At 52.2% G+C, this 21077-nt stretch overlaps 1 protein-coding gene across 1 annotated transcript in view; it reads right to left on the bottom strand.

Moving 5' to 3' along the window:
• LOC138066514 (otoferlin-like) overlaps positions 1-21077 on the bottom strand; it is a 117035-nt gene that overhangs the window by 9326 nt on the left and 86632 nt on the right. Inside the window, 16 exon segments of the mRNA XM_068936381.1 lie at positions 2177-2314; positions 3109-3243; positions 5074-5225; positions 7614-7680; positions 8790-8933; positions 9394-9423; positions 10845-10975; positions 11792-11954; positions 12246-12407; positions 13726-13845; positions 14643-14804; positions 15348-15482; positions 16830-16967; positions 18351-18467; positions 19316-19406; positions 19880-19974. Coding sequence (XP_068792482.1) covers positions 2177-2314; positions 3109-3243; positions 5074-5225; positions 7614-7680; positions 8790-8933; positions 9394-9423; positions 10845-10975; positions 11792-11954; positions 12246-12407; positions 13726-13845; positions 14643-14804; positions 15348-15482; positions 16830-16967; positions 18351-18467; positions 19316-19406; positions 19880-19974 — 1980 coding nt within the window.

The following is a 21077-nucleotide window of genomic DNA, read 5'->3' as shown; positions in this document are numbered from 1 at the left end:
CAGCCCAGTCAGGGACAGTCCCTATTCTCCATCCCTGAGACCAGCTGGCCTTATCTGGCCATAGCTGTGTGCCCAAGTCCTTTTATAAGGTCACCTAAATATAGGGACTCAATTTAAACCAGGGATCAGTCCTGCCTTCTGCTAACCTATGTCCCTGCCTAGGCATGTAGTGGGGCTAGGTGTGTTGGTCTGGGCTGACTCAGGTCAAGCCCAAGTGGCTGTGTCCCCTTCGGAAAGACATAGTCACAGTCTCCTTTGGCTTCTCTCTCATCAGTGGAAAGACGCAGGTTCCTCTAGCTAGAGACCCTCAGCAGAAACCCGACTGAGATGTCCAGAAGACATCCCTCCGCCTCTCTCTTTCCCTCCATGGATTTATTAGGGCCACGGGCTTCTGTAAGTAGCCCCCGCAAGCAGGGGTAAGTATCCTCAATCTCTCCAGTTCAGAGTCTAGTTGGAGGTCTATAACGAGCAGTGTGCCCCAGGGGTCAATACTGGGTCCAGTCTTGTTCAACTTATTCCTCAATGACCTGGATGAAAGGACAGAGGGCCTCCTCAGCAAGTTTGCCTGAGGATGCTAAACTAGGAGGAGCGGCTGACACACCAGAAGGCTGTGCTGCCATTGCGACAGCCTGGAGAGCTGGGCAGAGAGGAGCCTCATGACATTCAACAAAGGCCAGTGCAGGGTCCTGCACCTGGGGAGGAATAACCTGGTGCATGGGCACCAGGACCTCCTGGAAAGCAGCTCTGCAGAGAAGGACCTGGGAGTCCTGGTGGACAACAAGTTGACTATAAGCCAGCAATGTGCCCTTGTGGCCAACAAGGTCAATGGTACCCTGGGCAGCCTTAGGAAGAGTGTTGCTAGCAGGTGGAGGGAGGTGAGGGCCTCCCCCTCTCCTCAGCCCTGCTGAGACCACACCTCGGGTGGTGTGTCTAGTGCTGGGCTCCCCAGTACAAGACAGACATGGAGCTCCTGGAGTGAGTCCAGCAAAGGGCCACTAAGATGAGGAAGGGCCTGGAGCATCTCTCCTAGGACGAAAGGCTGAGAGCGCTGCTACTCTTCAGCCTGCAGAAGAGAAGACTGAGAGGGGAGTCTCATCAATGAGTCTAAGCATGTGAAGGGAGGGTGACAGGAAGACGGGGCCAGACTCTTCTCCATGGTGCCCAGCAACAGGACAAGAGGCAACGGGCACAACCTGAAACATAGGAAGTTCTGTCTGAACATGAGGAAATACTTCTTTCCTGGGAGGGTAACTGAGCACTGGAGCAGGTTGCCCAGAGAGGCTGTGGAGTCTCCTTCCTTGAAGATATTCAAAAGCCATCTGGACACAATTCTACGCAACATGCTGTAGGTGACCCTGGTTGAGCGGGGGGAGTTGGACTAGATGATCTCCAGAGGTCCCTTCCAACTTCAACCATTCAGTGATTTTGTGATTCTGGGATTGCAATCTCACCTGCTATCCCCTTCTCAGGGCAATGAGATGTAGCACTGGATGGGAAACCAGGTTAGTGGGAAACATAGGTGAAAGTAGGTTGCATTTATAAAACAACAGGGACAAGGGGTTGGCAAAGAGCCACCCAGGTGCTTCCAGCAGGGCTGAGATTTCTCAAGATATCTTATCTTGACATAAGAATGGAGGTCAAGAAGGACTTTTTCCAGAGTGCACTCCATATAAAGAGACAGGCATTAGCTGGACCACATTGATTATCACTCGGCATGTGTCCCACAAGGTGACAGGCCCTTCAGCCAGATCTACTAATCCCTGCCTCCTCCTGGTTTGCTCAGCATATGCCTCATTGATTATCTAAAAGGGGGATTATGTAAAGAACCAGAATCTCGTAGTCTGGGCTGATCCAAATTCTTCTCTGAAGTTGAGCACTACAACGGACACCTCCATCCATCCTGTAGGCCAGGTGTCTGGACCTCACACAGGCTTAGTATCCCAATGGGGAGAGCACAAAGCTAGGAAGACGCCCCTTTCAAGGGCCCATCAGTGAGCTGCTTTAGTCCTCATGCTGCATCCTTGACCTTGCTGCCATCTGCTATCAGGTGGATGCTGGCACCAACAGCACCAAGAACTAAAAGTCAACTTCTCTGCAGCTTCAGCACCAGCTCTGGGTGCGAGCACTGTAAGGGAACACAGCATCACGCCTTGGCATACAACGTGGTTATACTCACCCGAACAACACAGACTCGGACCAGCACATTGATGGGGTCATTGCTGGCGATCCCCTGGAACATGCCCAAGTCGGGGTCGTATCCTGCCTCCTTGCCCATATCATCAGGGAGCGGCACTTTGTAGACACAGATGGAGCCCTAGCACAAGGGAGTGCACAGCCTCAGTAGTCCTGCTGCTCCCGAGGCTCGGAGCGAGCAGACCCATCCCAAACCACCCTTCCTGAGAGCCCACTTTCTCTCCTTGTTTCTAGCCCTGTGCTGTAGTAGACAGGCGAGGTCTGGAAGCTTCCTCTGCCTCACAAGCACCCCCTGCAGAGGATACAACCCTGAGCAGAGCAACTGGACAACGTGAAGGACACCTGCAGAGGAATCAGACTAGCAAGGTGCTCACAGGCAGGGAATTCCAGGAATACAACTGGCAGAAAACCAGGAGCAATGGAAATAAAAGGTGTTGTCAAGGGAGGGGCTGGGAAATCCAGGAACTACCACGTGAAACACAGTTCATTTCCATGCTCCCTGACCGTCTGATCACTCCCTCCAGCAAGAGTTTAACTTGCATGCATTGGTGCAACATGGCAGGCAGCTCCGTGCTACTGGTGAAAAATAGTCTGCAAAGATAACTCCAGGCATGACTTATATCCACAGTGGGTGATAAAGAGGATCTGCTTTGCCCTTGGCCTTCTGTAGGAATCACAAAAGATCTGGTTGCTGCAAAGGACTGCCCTCTGCAATGCACTCTGTGAAGCCACCTGACTCCTGGGGCTATCCTTGGAGGCTTACCCTCCCCTGCAAGGAGATGTGGTTGAGTCAATGCAAATTGGTCTCTCTTACATCCAACCTCCTTTCAGCTAATGCATCTTCAGGAGAGAACCCTATAGGCAAGGCTTTCCCAAGCTGTCCCTGCCCTGACCCAACTCAGCAGCCACACTCACTTTGAGCCTCCCCACTAGCCGCTCCTCTTCTGTTGCGTCGTCATCATTGTCCCCGATCTTTCCACGGAGCAGGTTGAAGGTGTGCAGCCAGTCCTCAAAGTTATCAAACTCTCTTTCCAGCTCTTTGTTGAAGACCTGTGATGACACAAAATTAGAGGGGAGCAGTTTTTTAAAAAAAAAAAAGGGGGAAAAGATCCAGTGGTTACCCAAGGACAATCAAAGAGATCATGGACATCACCGTTCCCAGTGACTAATTCTCTAGGATGCCCAGTGACTAATTCTCTAGGATGCAAAGGGATCTCCAGGTCATTGGGTCAGACCTTGATGACATAAGCACCTTCCCAAACTGATCATGTATAGGAGGGAACCTCAGCTGAATGGGCTGTGTAGCTATTCCCCTTACGTGTATAATCCGGGTTCAAATTCCTTCTCAGGCCCAGAGTCACAGATTATAATACAGTAAAGTCCATGGACCACTAACCTGAACCAGGGCCCTTTCCTGCACTGAGTCTTGGCCAGGCTAGCTATGGCCCACAGGAAGCTCTCCCCCACCCAGGGCCCATCCAAACTGCCCATGGGATAGCCTTGCCCCAGGCTATTCCCTGCCCCTGCCCAGCAGTGGGATGGGGCTGGGCACATTGGCCTGGAGCCCTGGCGCCAGGGTCCTGGTTTGGGTTGCTGATGGGCAATGCCTGGCCCTGATCCATCTCCTACTATAGCTGTAGACTCTGATTCCACCGTGGGGAGGGTGTTCTCACCAACTTAGAACTTCTTCCTCCACTCTCAAGACCAAGTTGATGCCTTTCTCATACTACTCATTAAGCTACACGATTGCCTGATCCTTCAGTGCAGTTACAGAGAGCAAATCATAGCTCCCCCCACCTTTGGTTTTTTCCTGTAATTGCAAGTACTTCTGGTTCCAGCTGCATTGTGTGGGACAAAGCCACTGTGTGGGACAAACCCCTCCAAGAACTACATACAGTGATGGCTGTGATTCCTGCTGCCATGAGGCATGTTGGGTTTCAGCCCCACATACAGCAGCTGTTTGGGCACTCAGGATGCCAGTCACCTCAGGAGCTTTAGACATCCACTGGCTGAACATGGGAGCTGCCTGATCAAATGGGGGCATCTCTGGATGGACAAATCATACAGTCATATGGGAACCGAGGTGGGAAGGGACCACTGGCATTCAAAGTTAGAGAAGCTTGCCCAGGGTCAAGCTCCCATGTCTCCAAGGACTGAGGGCTCTGCAAAGTTGCAGCACACTCATGATGAATAAGTTCATTGTAGGAAACAAACGATGCTTTATGTCCAACAGGAATTTCCTTTGCTGCATCTTGCGTCCATTTCCTTCTGCACTCTCCTTTGTCCTCTGCCATATCCCCCTGCCATGTACCATCAGGTACCTGAAGATGACAATTCAATCCCCCATTCACCTTCTCCTCTCCAAGCTGAACAAACCCAGCTCTCAGCCTCTTCCTCTTCTTGTATGCCACGTCCTCCAGACCTGTGACCACACCGGTGGCTTCCACCACTGGACTCACTGCAGTAGGTCAGTGCCTTCCTTGCGCTGGGGAGCACCAGTCAGGACAGAGAAGCCAGAAGGGATCTGACAAGTGCCAGAAAGAGGGGAAGAATCCCTCCCCTCAACTCGCTGGCCAACTCTTGCTAACACAGCCCAGCATGCACTTGGCCTTCACTGCTAGAAGGGTTCACTGCTGACTTTTCCTGTCCCCAAGATCCCAGGTCCTTTCCTGCAAAGCTAGTTACCCTGAACTCTCCGTCTATGCAGAGAATTTGACAGTCCCAAGGCACATCTCACCCAGTGCTAGATACCCCTCACACAGGTGAGATGCATCCAGCAGGGCTGATCCATCCTACTGTGTTTTCCACATGGCTAGGATCTGACTTCCATCCTGCTGCTGAGCAGGCAGAGCCTCCTCCTCCCCCTGCCAACACACATACCTTCAGTTCATCAATCTTCCGCTTGCTCTGCTTCTCAGGAAGCTCAGCGGCTCACTGCTGCTGCTTCTTCTTATCATCTTTGGGTGCCTTGGACTTCTTGCTCTTTGCCTGACCCTTGGAGCCTTTCATGGGAGAGTCATCCGGTTTGATTTCTGAGTCCAAGGGGAAGCAATGGGGATGGAGGAGATGGAAACGAGGGTGAGGTGGAGCGGAGGAAGACAGAGAAGGGGGAACATGATCACAGGCACTCAAACAGGAGGAACATGAAAGCTGACAGCTACTACTGCCTGCAATTCCCATCTCAGTCCCACAGAAACCCTTCAACCTCTCTCCTCTCTTTCCTCAGCTCTGGCCATTGCTACCCAGCTCACAGCATTTCCAGGAGCCCACAGATCTCCGTGTAGGGAACTCCCACAGTTGACCCGAGCAGGAGTCATTTGGAGGACTACGAAACATGGACTGAGAGCCTAGGCTCTGCCTAGTTTCAACAGCACTGAAAATATCTGATCCTGCCCATAGCACCTTCTTGTCTTCTTTCCACTTGTCCTGCTGGGCTGCTAGTACAACACCCTTCCCAGTCTTCCCTGAAGGGCTCATTTCCCCATCTCACTCTGGTCTCCACTACGTCCTTTGAAGCTGACAGCAATGGCGTTGGAGAAAAGAGAAGGGAGTGAAAAACATCAAGGGCACCTGGCTGGGCCCTGCTAGGTGCGCCCATGGAAGAGAATACTTCCTGTGCCCAGACCCCTGACACGTGCGCAGCTTGCAGAGCAAAACCCCTGCCTAGGTGTGGCTGAGGTGACAATGCTTGAAGCTCAGTGCCAAAGCACAGACTGCTGCTCTTCAAGGGTGACGCCAATGACTAGCTGCAACAACAGGCTCTTACGATCTCGCTCTCTTCAGAGCAGTCACCAGCCAAGGACACAGTACAGTCTACCTAGAAAAGCATGCTCAAAGGAGGCTGCACAACACTGCACGCTTCTCCCACTCATGTGCAATCCCCAGCCCTCACTGCCTCTATCCCGCCAGCTTTCATGGCTGCTGCGCAAGGCAGATGAGAACAGACAGATGACAACAGATAAACCTTTAATGTGGAAGAGGAAAGCAGGAAGGAAGGGCAGTGTCAAAGGGGAAAGTGAACCCTGCTCAGAATGACTGACAGAGAACGAGGAGGCATACAAGGACACCCCCCCAACAGCTCTGCTACTACAGCAAGCCCAGGCAGAAGCTGCTCAGAGTCATCGCCAAGCTCAGCAGCACCTGGCCTCATCTTTCTCATGATACAAAGGCTAGTCTTCCAACAGAAGCCAGACTCTCTATTTTTCCCACCTAATGGAGTCTGCACGAACAGGACAACCACCCCCTCTCCTCTGAATTCACGATCTATGGAGAGCAGGGGAAGCAGGCAGCGCTGGGAACTCAGTGCTATCTGCTGCTACCCTTCTTTACTCCACTGCCCATTTAGTCCATAGGGTGGCCCTTTGCTGAGCCCCTACGCAGAGGCTCCTAACCTTCTCCCTCTGCCCATTCCCATCTCAGTCTTCATGACTGAGCTGGCCAATCATGGCTCCTCAGGGAAATAAAACTTACCAGCCCTGCTGGTGGCACTGCCAAAGAGCCTGCAGGGTGGACAAGGTCACCCTTGGACAGCAGGTCCCAGCTCACTCATGTTCACAGCCCATAGTACTCTTGGTATGAAATTGGCCTCACCCAGCTTGAGGCATCTGCAATGCCCCATCTGAGCTACTGTCCCCCAGACTCCTTGAGAGAAAAACACACTCAGGGCACACTTCATCTCAGGACAGTATCTAAAATAGGTCAGAGAACCGGCCCTGAAAGGCATAGTTTTCTCTACTGCCCATTCTAGAAAACCAGAACACAGACTACACTTTCAGCTTTAGATCACAGACTACACTTTCAGATTACATTTTTTTTTTTAAACAGATCACTCTTCAGCTTTACACTGAAGATAAAAGCAGTCAGGTTAGATGGATCCCAAACATCTTGCCTAGTTGACTCTTCCCTGGCAAAACTGGGGCAAAAGGAGGCCTCCATAAAGCCTCCCTCATGGTGACGAGGGAAAACCCTGCAAATGCGATATTAACGTATCTGTTCTTTGCTGTTCTCAATAGACTTTGAGCACACAGCCTTGCAGCTCTATAAACGCATGGGCAAGGGGATGCGACTACTAACTTCTGAAGGCACAAAAATGCCTTCAGTCAATAACACAGATCCTAGTCACTAATCTCATTACTTCCACACAGCCTTCCTTCCAGCAGGGATGAGCTGGAGGCTGCCACAATGCCACACTCGGACTGGGAGTCCCCTGGCATTTGCAGCCTAATACGTCAGCCCAACACAATCCATACCAGGTCTGCATTCACCAAAATTGATCCCGCCTGGAGATATGCAACACAGCACGAGTATCTGATTGAGCAGAAGAGCAATTGCATGCTCGGAATTGGGTGCCCAAGCACCAAAAGGAACTCTGGTCCTACCCTTCCCTGCCCCGTTTCCTCCCTTGCTTGCAAACAGCTCACCCTCAGCAGTCTCCATTCCCTCCTCCTCCTCTGCTTCTGCTGCAGCTGCTTCCTGCTGCCAAAGTTGCTGGGGGAGAAACAAAATGAACAACGAGTGGCCAGTTGCACTGAGCTCTCTGTGCTCATTGAAAGTGCCTAGCTTAGGGGTCGCAGCTCTCCCTTTCTCCTTTGAGCAGGGAGCTAGGATCTAGCCAAACTGGAGAAATCAAAGTTGTTCAACACAGTCTTCAACAGTGACACTGCTAAATAACTGTGCTCTGAATACAAACGAGACACAAAATAAGTACACCCAAGGAAAAGAAATCCTGCTCAGCTCTGCCAGGTGAAAGCCTGGTTGACAGTCAGGCAAGGCTGGCGAGAAAAGCAGCATGGCCCCAAGCCTTTGGCCACAAGGCTGCCCCGGTCTCTGCAAGAACAGCCTATTGACAGCTAAAGCACTTTTACCTCTCTCTTGCACTTGTTTAAATTGTGTGTCCATCCAGGAAGCTGGACAGAGCCCAGGCAAGTGGGGATGGCTCTAGGGTATCCAAGGAGCAGTTCCCAAGGCCAGGGATGTTGCCAGTGCAAAGAGCCTTTAGTTTTAGGTGGTTCTGTGTAACAGCGGAGGATCAGGCCCCACAGGAGAAAAGAAACACCCTCTCCCTCACTGTACAATTTTTCAGCACTGGTACGTGAGCAGGAATTCTCACAAAGGCAGGGCTCAGCCATGAGCAGGACTGTGTGCGAGGGAGAGTCTCTCGCAGGGGATGGGGCAGGAGGACGTGTCTATGTTTGCATGGCATCCTTGTGCACTTGGGCAGTTCGCAGCTGAGACACTGGGAAGACGACTGGGCTGGTACCAGCAAGGGAAACAGAACGAGCACCTGGCTGGCGCAAGCCCACGTGTCCCTTACCAGCTCGGCAATGATCAGGGAGGCAACAGACAGAAACAGCAGCTGATCGTTGCTTTTCTACCACCCCATTTTTCACACTGGGGATGGGGACTTCAATACACATACTTCCCCTCCTTCCTTAGGCCAGTGGTCCCAGCCTTAGTACTGGGAATGGGCACTGTTTGCATTTCAAAAGCAGTCCACTGCTGTGCTGTCCCAACAGATGTTGGGACTGTGCTGTTCTGCTGGAAATAGCCCAGACCTTGCAGGCAGGGAACATCTTCCTGCACCCCCCTACATGCACCCCTCCACTGCTCTCAATTGAAGCAAAATACTTGGACCACCAGTCCAGCATGCTCTCATCCGGCTCCTCCTCTTCTCCTTCCTCTCCTCCTCCTGCTCCTCCTCCTCCTCCTTTATTCTTCTTTTTCTCCTTCTCTTCCTCAGACTGCAGGAACAAAGGAAGCAAAGACAGAGAAGAAGAGGGATCAGATGGAAGCGAGATGTCTCTCAAAGGGCCAAGGTGATAGGTAAATCCCTTGAGAAGGCAGAACCCTGTTATCATTAGCACCTGCCACCTTTCACAACAGGCTCTGAGTAGCAAAGGGAGCTGCCCAAGGCTCCAGAGAGACAGTGTCAGAGTCCTAAACCAGAGATGTCCTGACTTCTCCACCATCCCTTTCACTCATGCATTTCCCAGGCTGAAGCACCTGAAGCTTACATGGTACCAGGCCCCCCTGTCCCAGCAAGGTATCCTGAGCCCGCTCAGTGCCTCACCATTAAGCCTTTGGGAGGTGGTACCACAACCACATAGTTGTGGTGGGAATAATCATCATGCACACTCGCAGGGTGCTGTCTCTCCTGCTCCTCCCAGCCCAACTATGCTCGGAAGCAGATCCGTCACTTACCACCTCCACCTTCACCACTGCATCCGAGTTCTGCCACCAGGGCTAAAAGGGAACAGGGAGAGGGAACAGCAGGCTAGTGGGCAACTGCACCGCCAAAAGGCAGCAGAGTACAAATGCACACAGACACACACGTGCACAGTGAGCTGCGAGAAGTCACAAACAGCTCCCCACGGTTGCAGGAAGCAAAGGCCTTGAAGGAACAGCCCTGGCTGGGAAGCTCTGCATACAAGGGAGACGTCTGCTGGGACACATCAAACCCATCTCCTCTCGGGAGAGCTCTGCTAATGAAGAACCCCAATCCCAAACAATGAGAGCACGGGCCTGGAAAGATACCTGGGCCTTCAGTATGGATAAAGACTGCTTTGCTCCCTTGGAGCTTCTTTTTGTCTAGCTAAGGAGGTTTGTGGTACATTTCCCGAAGCCAAGAAGCATGTGCATGCCAGGGCTTTTCACACATGCACACGTGCTCTGGGGGTCCTCTTGAACACAGCTGGGCCAACAGACTCCTTGTGAATGCAAATGCAAGTGACAAGAGTTTTTTGTGCACCTGCTAGGAACTCTAGGTATAGTAGGAACTCTAGGTAGAGGTGCATTTCTAAATCCAACAAGGACTTGTGGGTTGTACGTGTGTTTGTGTGTTTATGCACACGTGCACCTGTGCAGAAGTGGCTTTGTGTGTGCTGTGGTCTTTCTGTAAATGTGCCCATGAGGGGCCATGGATATGCATGCACATTTGGAGCCTGCAATGTGCCCATAGGCACATGCATGCACACATGCTGCTTGCCTGCAGAGGAGGACATGTCCCTACAAAGGGCTTCCTGTAGAGACACAGGCATTTCTTTTGGTAGAGAGCGCACTCTGGAGTAGACAGCTACAGGAGGGTGCTCCAATTTCCATTCTGGGCAAGAAAACGGTGACAGGCTTATTCAACACGTGAGCAAAGTCTGACTCCTCGGGGACACGTTGCTTGTCCCATGTGTAGACTGCTGATTTTTCAGGGCAGACCCAGTAGGTCTAAAGGGCTCTGCCTGCATCAGGATGACTGTGTGCCTGGATCAGCCCCGTGCCACATGCATCTGAGGTGCATGCATCTCGAGTCTGCACCATTCACAGAACGATGGTTCAGACAGAGCAACACAGGGGCAGGGTTATGCTCATGGGGGCTCATTCCTATTTAACTGTCTTCACAGGAAAACATACCAATACCTCATTTTCTTAGCCCAGGACAGGCTGTCTTGGGGCAGCAAGCACCAGCTGAGTTCAGCCAGGACAGGACAGGACGTGACTGATTAGTACAACTAACTATGACCCCAAGGCCTTTAATTCCAGGCATCAGTCCAACTACATGCCCAACAGCACAAGGTGGCCTCTGCTTGCGGGGGGATCAACCAGTTATTGACAATGCAGTGAAGACAGACATGCTAAAGTAGTGCCGACACACGGATACTCACAGCTTCCAGCTTCACCATGGTCTCCATCTTCTTGACGGGAACCTCAGGTTCCACCTTGACAACAAGCTCCCCCGTGGGGCAAGAGGGAGGACCTCTGATGGCCATTGCCAGAGAGCCATTGAGCAGTTCAACTGGACAGAGGACAGAGAAAGACAGACAACAAGAGAGAAAGGATAGTGCAGAGTGGAAACTGAGAGCTCAAGTGCGATCCTACAGGATTCAGACAGGAGTGGCGTGTGACCCTCTTGTTCAGAGAGGGACCAAAGCACGGAAATTAGTACACTGGTTGGGATTCAAACACTGGCCACCTCAGTGCCAGGAACACTGCTGGTCTTGCTGCTGTCCCCATGACTTTTCAGGTCTCCTTGCTATAAACGTCCACAGGGAAGGCACCTCCACCTAAGCAAGCCATCCCAGGCTCTCGTTATAATCGCCAGAGATCTAAGTAATTCAGTCTAGTCTAGAGCACAAGGCCCGTGCCCTGGACAGAAAAGCTACTTGCAATGACACAACAATGAGTCCAGCCCTCCAGGCTGCATTAAGTGTATTGACTATATCTCTTCCACGGGAGCCTGAGCTGTCTGTCCTGAGCAAATTCATCTCCCAGTCCTGAGGAACAGTTGGAGATTGTAGAGCCACGGAAACACAGCTATGTTAGTGGTGAACCAGGCTTTCTTGTCTGACAGGTGTCAGGAAGAGTAGGCAGTTATCACAGTGAGACCCATGGATCAAACCAATCAAAAGGCAACGATGACCTCATGCCCCCACGGCTTCCCAACCCCTCGATGTGAACCTTGAATCCTAATTCATTTAACAACCAAGCAGACAATGCCCCATAGTCCTTACAACCTACTACCCATCTCCCTTCTTTTCTGTATCGCTCACTTGTGTGCGGTGCCCCACCAATGACCCACACCAGCCTGTCCCTCTTGGCCCAAGCCTGGTACCTGTCATATTCCAATGGTGGGCCTTCTTCTCTGGTGGGCGACAGATGAACTTTCAGACGGAGCTGACAGCACGGGACCCCACTAGGGTATAACGCCCAAAAGCCCGGCACTCCACCACTCGGATGTGGAGGGGCGGGTGAAGCAGTTCATTCTCTGGGAGGTCCTGGAAGCAAAGGGGTCCTGGTTATCAAGGGCTGCATGTAGGCTACAGCATGTCTATTGTGGTGGTTGCCAGTAGGGACTCAAAGAGAGATCATGTTGGAGGAAGAGGTCTCATGTAACTCTGGCAGAGCTGGGCCTGGGAGCCATCACAGAAAGGGGATCCCCAACTAGGCTGGAGATCACTTCCTTTACTATCGTGGGCACACGGAAGCAAGGGGCCAGCAGCCACAATTTGAGCTCCAGCCAAGCCTGGATTTTGGCCAAGGGCTCAGAGGAAAGAGGCAACACTCACCACTCCCAACCGCTTGACTAAAGGGCTGAAGTTGGCGCTTTTCTTGTAGTTCTGGATGAGAGCTGACTGGACCCCCTTTCCAGCACACTCAATGTCCACGCGGGGCCGCTCCACCTGAGCCACGTTCACTCTCTTCAGGTCTCTGAGTCCCCAGAACAACATCTAGGGCAGCAGGAGGAGGAAAGGCATACAGGTGAGAAGAACTGCCCCCAACTGCTGCCAGACCTCTTTGCTGGAGCCAAAGGAGTTGGCTTTCCTCATCCCCTGGGAGCAAGGATCCCTCACGGCACACAAAATCACCTGGGCAGCAATGGAGCCCTCAAGCTTCTTTTCCTTCTCCATGCGGCTCTGGCATGCAGCATGCTCTCTCACTGACCCCACACAAACCACCCCATGACTCACCTGCAACAGCCTAACATCTCCTTTCCGATGCCCTCAGCACTCCTCTCCTAGCCCTCTTCTGCCCTCAGACTCCATAGAGCAGGACCACATCAGTTTAGTTTAGCCCATCTGCAGTGGCTCTTCATTCAGCACTGGCAGCATTTTGTCAGAAACAGGGAAATGACTGCCTCCTCCCCTTTCCTTTCTTGGGATAAGAGACCAACACCATGATTAAAAGTCCCCCTGAAACGAGCTTTTTCCACCTCCTGTCCCCCCATGGCCATATTCACACTGCGCACCAGAGGAATAGTATTTCTTTGACCAGATGAAAAAGTCTGCAAAACGTGGACGTAGGATCTCTTTAGAGCCCCTGGGGATCCGATCAGCAGCATCTCCTCCTAGCAGAGACACCTACAACAGCCGGGTGAGTCATGCACCAAATGTCACTGTCTTTATTGCCCACATCACCATTGTCTACCAAGTCAGCCTAGGGTGAGGAGCCCTGATGGATGTGTCACCATATCTCACTAGAGAGAAGCAGCAGGCATCCTGTCCTTGATGTCCAAGATAGGTCAAATGAGCTTCAGGCTACCAATCTTGGGTTTTTCCCCCTCCCACCGATACTAAGGGAGAGTCAGTGTGACTACTTCAGGTGTAGGTGTACACCCCTAATGTGCATTCCTCTGAATTTCAGACCAAGTGCCCTCTACTGCAGCTCCTAGGCTTGCTATGGTGCCCACAGTTAAGAAAGCAAGTAGTAATCCAGTCATCCTGCTTTTTTTTTTTTTTTTTTTTTTTTTTTTTAGGGCTGCTGCAGCTTAACTCCCTGTGCAGCTAGTACAGGCAGGTCCTTGCAATCCAAACATCTGGCTGTAGGTGCTTAACTTGTCATCAGAACCTCTAAGATCCCTCCTGGCCTTCAAACACCCACTGACAGAGTCTTCTGCCTTACATCACCCTCGCCTAACAGATGGAGCCCTCATAATGGGATCTGGTCGAGGCCATGACAACACAGTACCTTCTGCTGTGTAGCCATCTGGCTGCGCAGCATTCAAGTCTGGTGCCCCAAGACAAACCCCTCTGCTGTCAACGCATTTGCCTCCACTCTGTATTTACTCAGCACCAGACGAATCCCCAGTGGCACTGGCAGGATGGGACCCCTGTCAATGCCTGGGGGCCCATCGACACGAGGCAGGTCTGACTTGCCCCCAGCTCCAATCTGGAAGAGATGCATCACGGATTAAGGTCTGCTTTTTTGAACTGGGGGAACCGGCACACCCTGCTCTCCCACACTGGGTCTGTAGAGTCTTAGATGATTCAGCAATCCACTGACTGTACAGTACAGGCACTTTGGGAAAAGGTGTTCATAGGAGCAGAAGAGGTGGTGCTATGCTTCCACACAGGGCACATTCAGCAGCAAAGCAAACTTCCAAGCCCACCCACTAGTGCAGCTGACAGGCTGATACGGACAGGCTTTGGCCAGCTCAAAGCCTGAGCAAAGCCAGCAGGTCTCTACTCCACCACCTTCAACCACTCCAGGCATCTCCTGCTCTGTCTAGTCAATGGAAAGAGAGGGATACCTACAGAGAGAGATTAGCCCCACCCTGAGCTCCTTGTCAAAGATGCTTAGCATACACCATCTTCCTCTATGAGAACTCACACCCCTTTTACCTGGGACCTTCCCATTGACATCTCTTGAGAGAACCAAGACTCCCAATGACAGCTTCCATAGCCCAGGGATGTTGCAGAGAGTTTGTGCTGCTGCAACGCTTTAGTAGGGTTCCCTGCCAGAAAGAAGCTGGCATTCATTGCACACCAGCATAACTCTGCAGGAGCTGCCCTCACACTGAGCTGCGAGTAGCTATACTACACCCTGCTAGCTTTTCTAGGATGCATGAACTAACCACTCTTTGCAGCACCTCAGAAACAGAAGCGTGGATTAAACGCGGTTCTCCCCCACACCCCCTCCCGCTCTCTTCCCTCCCTCGGTCTGGGATGGCTCTGTCCAGCTGCTACCTGCAGTAGCTCAAAGGCAGCCAGCAGGTCGCCTGCTGTGGAGTTGCCCCGGTATATCTGGTAGCACTCCAGCTGCGGAGGGAACCGTGGAGGGCAGTACTGTTCATCTGACATCTTCACCCCAGGTTGGGCAAAGGTGCGGCCCATCAAGTCAGCTTTGCCCTGGCCAGGCAAAGACAGCACTCGAGTTTTTAGCACGGGGCTTCTTGTCTGCCTTGAGAGACCAACCAAAGGTCTCCACAGTTAGCCCCACAGCACTCCCCAGTATGGGCAGAACAGGATCAGTCTGCTGCACGTACGTGACCAAAGCTCAGTGCCACCTTTCACTGGTGCCTTTCCATCCACGAGGCCTTTCCTAATGCACCAACATCTTTAAGGAAGGTGAAGGAGGTGGCCCAGGGTTGGGGCAGCAATGAGGCCAGGACTGAGCACTGCTCTACAGGGAGAGACTACAGTAATATATCCTTGCCTCCAGCCTCACCTGAACTCTTGCTTCTGGCTCCAAACATAAGACACCAACGAGTGCAAGAGATCAATTAGCAGCAGAGGCTCCTAGTTTCTTCTGTGCCCTGGGAAACAGGGAGGAAACATCTTCCACAGGTCAGGAAAAACACTTCTTCTCACATCTGCTGCACCAGCTGCCTTGCCAGGAGTGATCTCAGTACCTGAATCAGAAATGCTTTCCTCTGCTGAGATTCATCTTACCACTGGGTCCTGCTCATAGATCTCAATGACAACTATGGGAGGGTCGTCCCGCATTTCGTGAGCTTCTCCGTATAGCTCCACATTGTCAAAGACCAGCAGCTGGTCCCAGCTTGGGCAAAGGCTTTCATTGAGAACCTGGAGGAACAGAAACAGCATTTACCACTACAGCTAGGAGTAGCAGCCAGGGCCTAAGGCTCTGAACAACGGGAGCAGAGAGGATATTGATCTCAGTTTTCCTGCACCAGGACTTTTTGCAGTGCTGCGAGCAGTGGGGAGGTTACTTTGAAAATATGAGGGGATTTATCTTGGGTCACATTGCATGTCCACAACATAAAGGCTCCCTTACTTCATGGTAGGCACCCCAGGATCCCTGACTAGGGAGGGGAGAGAAAAGAAATCTCTTTATGGCACCGCTTGTCTCTTCCTAAGGTGTATGGCTAAAATAGATGAGATGTATTTTGTCTTGTAAAGGTCCTTCTCTCCCCACTGCTTATTCAGAGAATTGAGGCAGCTCTGATGCAGATGCGGACACTGTGGCAGTCTGCCATCTATTGGGTATTAATGCTATTGCCAAGCAGTGCTTTGGATCACAGATATTTACTGGATCATACTGTGAAGGCACCTGGGGCTAAACCCATTAGAGGGTTGATGGCTTATGGGGCAAGAGATGGGAAAGAGCCACATTAGGATCTGAAGCCTGATCCAAAGGAAGGGGAATTACAGGTCTAACTCGCTTGGCAGATCTTGACCCAAGATACTTGCAGCTCCCAGAGTTCACCCCTTGCTCTGATGGTCTAATTTTCTCGTCCTGATTTGACAGAAGGAAGCAGATGCTCAGGCAAAAACAGTACCCTGCAAAGGGGCAGCCACAGGGATGACCCCATTTCCGTGAATGACCCCAGGCCTGGCCTGTCTGAGCCAGGCCACAGGCTGCAACTTCAGTGCTGGCAGCACCCGTAGGCTGGCGCTTGCTCTGCAGGCAAGCGAGCCATAGCGCATCTCCCATGGACTCTCCCAGGAAAAAACAGCAGGCAGGCACAAATTATTCCTAGCTTCCACAAGGTTTGCTAAAGCTCGGCAGCCTTCAGCACAGGAAGAGATGGCACAGAAACACCTCCTGCTTCCTGTAGGGTCCAGTTTCTCTTCACCAGGCAGCTGAAAGCTCAGTCACACAGAAACGGGGTGGCTGTGTGCTTGTGCCCAGGGACATGCAGTGAAAGGGCTGTTGGACTTGCCTGCAGCTGGGGAAGAGACTTCCAACAGGCTTCCTTTGAGTGCAAGGTTGCTCGAGATAGATAGTCAGGCCCCAGTGCTATGGCTGCTTTCGCACCCCAGGACCCCACGGTCAACCTGATCCATGATTCAGCAGGAGTCAGGAGACCCAGCCCCATGGCAGGGCAGCAGGATGGACAGATGATAGGACAAGTATCCCATTCAACCCCAGGGATTGCCCACTCCTCCAGGTCAGGAAATAGTGTTCACCTCGGTGCATTGGCTCTGGGGGAGGAAGACGACTCGGGCAAAGGGAGCCAAAAGGCCACTACTGTCAGCAGCAAACAAACTCCTGGCCTGGTACATGTGGGCTCGCAGCTCAAACACCTGCTTCTCTGTGACAGAGAGAGGGGGAAGTGAGACAGCTTGGGATGCATCCCTGGAGCTTAGCCATGGAGAACTCCAGATTGGAAGGCTGAAGATTTTCCCTTTCTCTTAGTTCAGTGCCCACGAGGACTGTAGGGCAGGTACCCTGCACTTCCATTCCCTACAATGGAAGCAGCTCCCTCTCTGGACATCTCCTATCATGCCTTAGAGCCTGCTTTATTTTCTGCTGTGGCAAACCAAAGCAGAGGAAAGAGTTACTTTATACTGGGCTATTTCACCAAGCCTAGGAGCCTCGCCCATATTGGCAAATGAGAACAGCAAGTGCCAAACTACAACTTCCACGTGGACCAATAACCCCAAATGGCTGCAGCCATACAGACCCAGGTAGAAACTGCACGAATTTCAGAGGAACTGCAATTTTCTGCAGGAAGGAACAAGAGATTTTGCAGAAATAACATCTTTTTGGAAATTTTGTGAGCAGCTCTAACATATTCGGCTATTAACTGTCACCCATGAGGTGGAGTGAAGCAAGAGTACACCGCAGTGATAATAATTAGATGGCTTCATCTGAAAGCTCTCCAAAGAGCTACTTACTTAACATTTTTCTCTACTTAGCAAAAATCAGAGATGGCTGCAGGCTGCTCACTTCAATATTGGGTGGACATTTGCCACCTTCTGGGGGCTGCTCCCCTGGGGAATTGCACGGCCTTGTCACGGCTCAAGGCAGGCAAAACCATCCTCTAGCTCAACTGCAAGAGGACCCAGTTCTGTTACTGTCTGGGAAGGGCTCTTCAACTTATATTAATGCTCATCCTTTCCAATCCAGGAGCGTATAGGCAAACCTGGGAGGCACGGGGCAGTTTATAGACTGACTATGCAAAGTTGCCAGATGGTGAAAAGTATACTGGTGACCTATTTCAGGCCAGGGCCCTGCCTCAGGCCCTGGGCCAGGCTGGGAAACTCCCCCACCTCAAGGGGTCCCTCCAACCAGCTCCAGGGATGCCCTGTCCAGGGCTAAGCCTGGCCTCACCTGCGGACGGGTTAGGGCTGGGCATTTTGGCTTGGGCTCACGGTGCACCAGGATGGACAGCCAGGGCTCAGTTCCCACCACAGACTGGTTAATTAGCACACTAGATATAACTGGTGTAGTCAGTGGAGGGAAGTGGTCATGCTGCCTTGGCTGAGCACTTCTATTAGGTGGTCTGAAGAGAGGTTTAAGCACCTGTCTTGACACAGGAGGAGCATACAGGTCCTTTAGAAAAGGAGCAGAGTCTAACAAAGGTCTTGTCTTCTTGGACTGGCTCCTTGCAGAAGACCTGTGTCACCAGGGAACTCTCCTGCACGCAGGATTTGCCCATAAGCTGACCCAGCTAACAGGCACTCTCCCTGTGGAGGGCAACTCACCTCATCAGCTAACAACCAGAGTTTCTGGAGGAAGTTTTGCACCAGCTTCACCTTGTCTTTCATGGTGGTGTTCTTCACCTGCGAGCGCAGAGTCGTGGCTTGCTGACCCATGTTTTCCTGTGATTAAAAGGGAGCCCAGGACACATTGTGAATGAGAGCACAATGGAGCACAGAGAAGGTAAAAGCAGCAGACAGGTCTCCCTGCGTTCAGGAAGGCGTGGTGAGGACACAAATGCCTTAGTCCTGCCATGTGCATCCAGATAATGGTACTTCTGGCGCCCCTTTGTTAACCTCAGCAGGATATAGGAAGGGTCCCACAGCACAGAGGTTTCTGCCCCAGCAGGACGTGCCATGGGACAGAGAGGTGTCAGTTGTGCTTATGGCATTTTGCAGTGGCTTCAAGCCTTGTCTTAAGCATAGCCTCTCCCCTTTCCCTGACTCCACTACAAATCAGCATCTGGCAGTTCAGAAGAGGGGACATAGAGGCTTCCACAGGTCACATTCATCACTCTGTTGTATGCAGCTGGCTAAGGAAGCTTCATTGCGTCAGCTGGATAAACCACTTGGTCTTTGTACAGCTCCTTTCCAATACGTTGGCCTACCAGCTCCAAATACCCAGGCTAGAGCTAGCCCTGCAGCATCTATACTCGGCAGAGTCCCCCACATTCCTGCTTTCCCCTCTCCTGAACTCTTTGACAATAAAGCGACTCCTTTTCTGCACTCCGGGATTTCTTCCCAATGAAAAGCAGAGCGTGATGGAGGGGACATAGTGGTGTGGACCCAAGGGTCATGTGGGACCTGTGCAAGACAGGAAGTGCTCTTGGGTCCCCCTCTTTAGCAATAAACCTCAAACCACCAACCCGCAGAGACTGGAAGTCAAGACCCCTAAGGACCAAGGTTCCCCGCCGCATTGATGGGGTCCAGCCCCATTCCCGAATCTTCCTCCCCAGCTGAATCACACTTACCAGCTCCCTCATGCAGGACTCGAGTCTTTCTCGATCCAGCCTCGTGCGGGAAGAGTGGTGCCGGTCCTTGTCAGCTAAGGTCACAAAGCACCTGATGGAAAAGCTCGTCAGCATGAATCCTGCGAGAGCCTGCTGGCTCTCTGCAAGCAGCCTTGCCAGGCTGGATCTCTGCTAGCAGTAGGGCACTTGCCTACACAGAAGCGCCCTTGTTCTTTAAGTGTGCGCTGCAATCGCAGCCAAGTGGCCTATTTACACCCAGCACTCAATGACGTGCATGAGGAGAAGGTGCCGCTCAGGCACTAGTCTGTGGAGGCCACAAGACTGAGTCTGTGTGGCTTTCATCACTGGCTGGGGGTCTTTGGAATTCAGAGGCGAGTACCACCTCGCCCATGCTCCAAGGCAGAAGGCAATCAATATGGTGGTGTGCTAAGCCAAGAAAATGATTGCCTATCATCTCGGAGCATAACGCAAGGGGAGCTCATGCTCTCAGTCCCATGATCTTGCCCATATCCCGGCTGAGAGCACAGGTCTGTGGTGGGCAGCTTTTGCTAGTCTTTTACTCACAAGCACCCACTGCTCAGCTCCTCCAGGACCCCTCGGAGCCAGCGCTCCAGCTGTGGCTTCTCACTCTTGATCGTTTCCTGCACATCACTGAGGCCTTCCTGCTGGAATGGCAATGGGGGGGAAGCAGTGAAGGGGGCAGTGGAGCAGAGCCCCACAGCAGGCTGAGGTTTAGCACCACAGCCACTCCATGAAGAGCAGCCCTGGCACTGCCAATAGCACACACCTGCTTCTTCCCCAGGCTTTCCTGCCACAGAGCTCAGCTCTGGCACATGTTTGGCTGGGGGAGGCTGGCTTCAGTTGATGTGAATTTCACCTCTCTCCACCTGCAGGCATCACAAAGGCTCCTCAGCAATCAGTTCAGGCTACAAAGGAGGCTCTGCCACAAAAGGGGCTCACTCCAGGAGTCCAGGCAGGTAAAGTCTCCCACCTTCCTTCAGCCTTCCGGGGGACACTCTGGGTCTGACCCACACCAAAATTCATTCAACCCCCAGGGTTTGGCCATTCATTCTGTGGAGCGTTTAGTAGGCCTGTGCAGGCCTTCTTCTCAAAGTATGGCACGTGGAAGCAGTTCCTGCAACAGGAAGCAGAAGGATGTTCTGTGGTAGGACCACTCCCAGACAGGAATGGCCATTGCCCCCCACCTCCCCCAGCATGTCAGAGCGCTGGGATGGGGAAATGGATATACATGAAGTCAGGCCAAGAGGAAAGGCGCTGGGAGTAGCATACATGAATTGCACGTTCAAGGACAGAGACTCCATCTCTCCTAGCACCCTTCCGCATCTGGAGTACTGTGTCCACATCTGGGCTCCCCAATACAAGAGAGACATGGAGCTCCTGGAGTGAGTCCAGCAAAGGGCCACTACGATGATGAAGGGACTGGAGCATCTCCCCTAGGAGGAAAGGCTGAGGGAGCTATTACTCTTCAGCCTGCAGAAGAAAAAATTGAGGGGGAATCTCATCAATGTGGACAAGTATCTGAAGGGAGGGCGTCAAGAGGAGGAGGCCAGACTCTTCTGCGTGGTGCCCAGCGACAGGGCGAGAGGCAACGGACACAAACTGAAGCACAGGAACTTCCATATGAATAGGAAGAAAAACTTGTTGACTGTGAGGGTGACAGAGCACGGGACCAGGTTGCCCAGACAGACTGCAGACTCTCCTTCCTTGGAGATATTCAAAAGCATCTGGACACAGTCCTGAG

Source organism: Struthio camelus, chromosome 3 (genome assembly GCF_040807025.1).
Source record: "Struthio camelus isolate bStrCam1 chromosome 3, bStrCam1.hap1, whole genome shotgun sequence".
Classification (NCBI taxonomy): Eukaryota; Metazoa; Chordata; class Aves; order Struthioniformes; family Struthionidae; genus Struthio; species Struthio camelus.
Note: the sequence above shows the minus strand (reverse complement) of the source record. Positions and strands in the feature narration are given on the sequence as shown.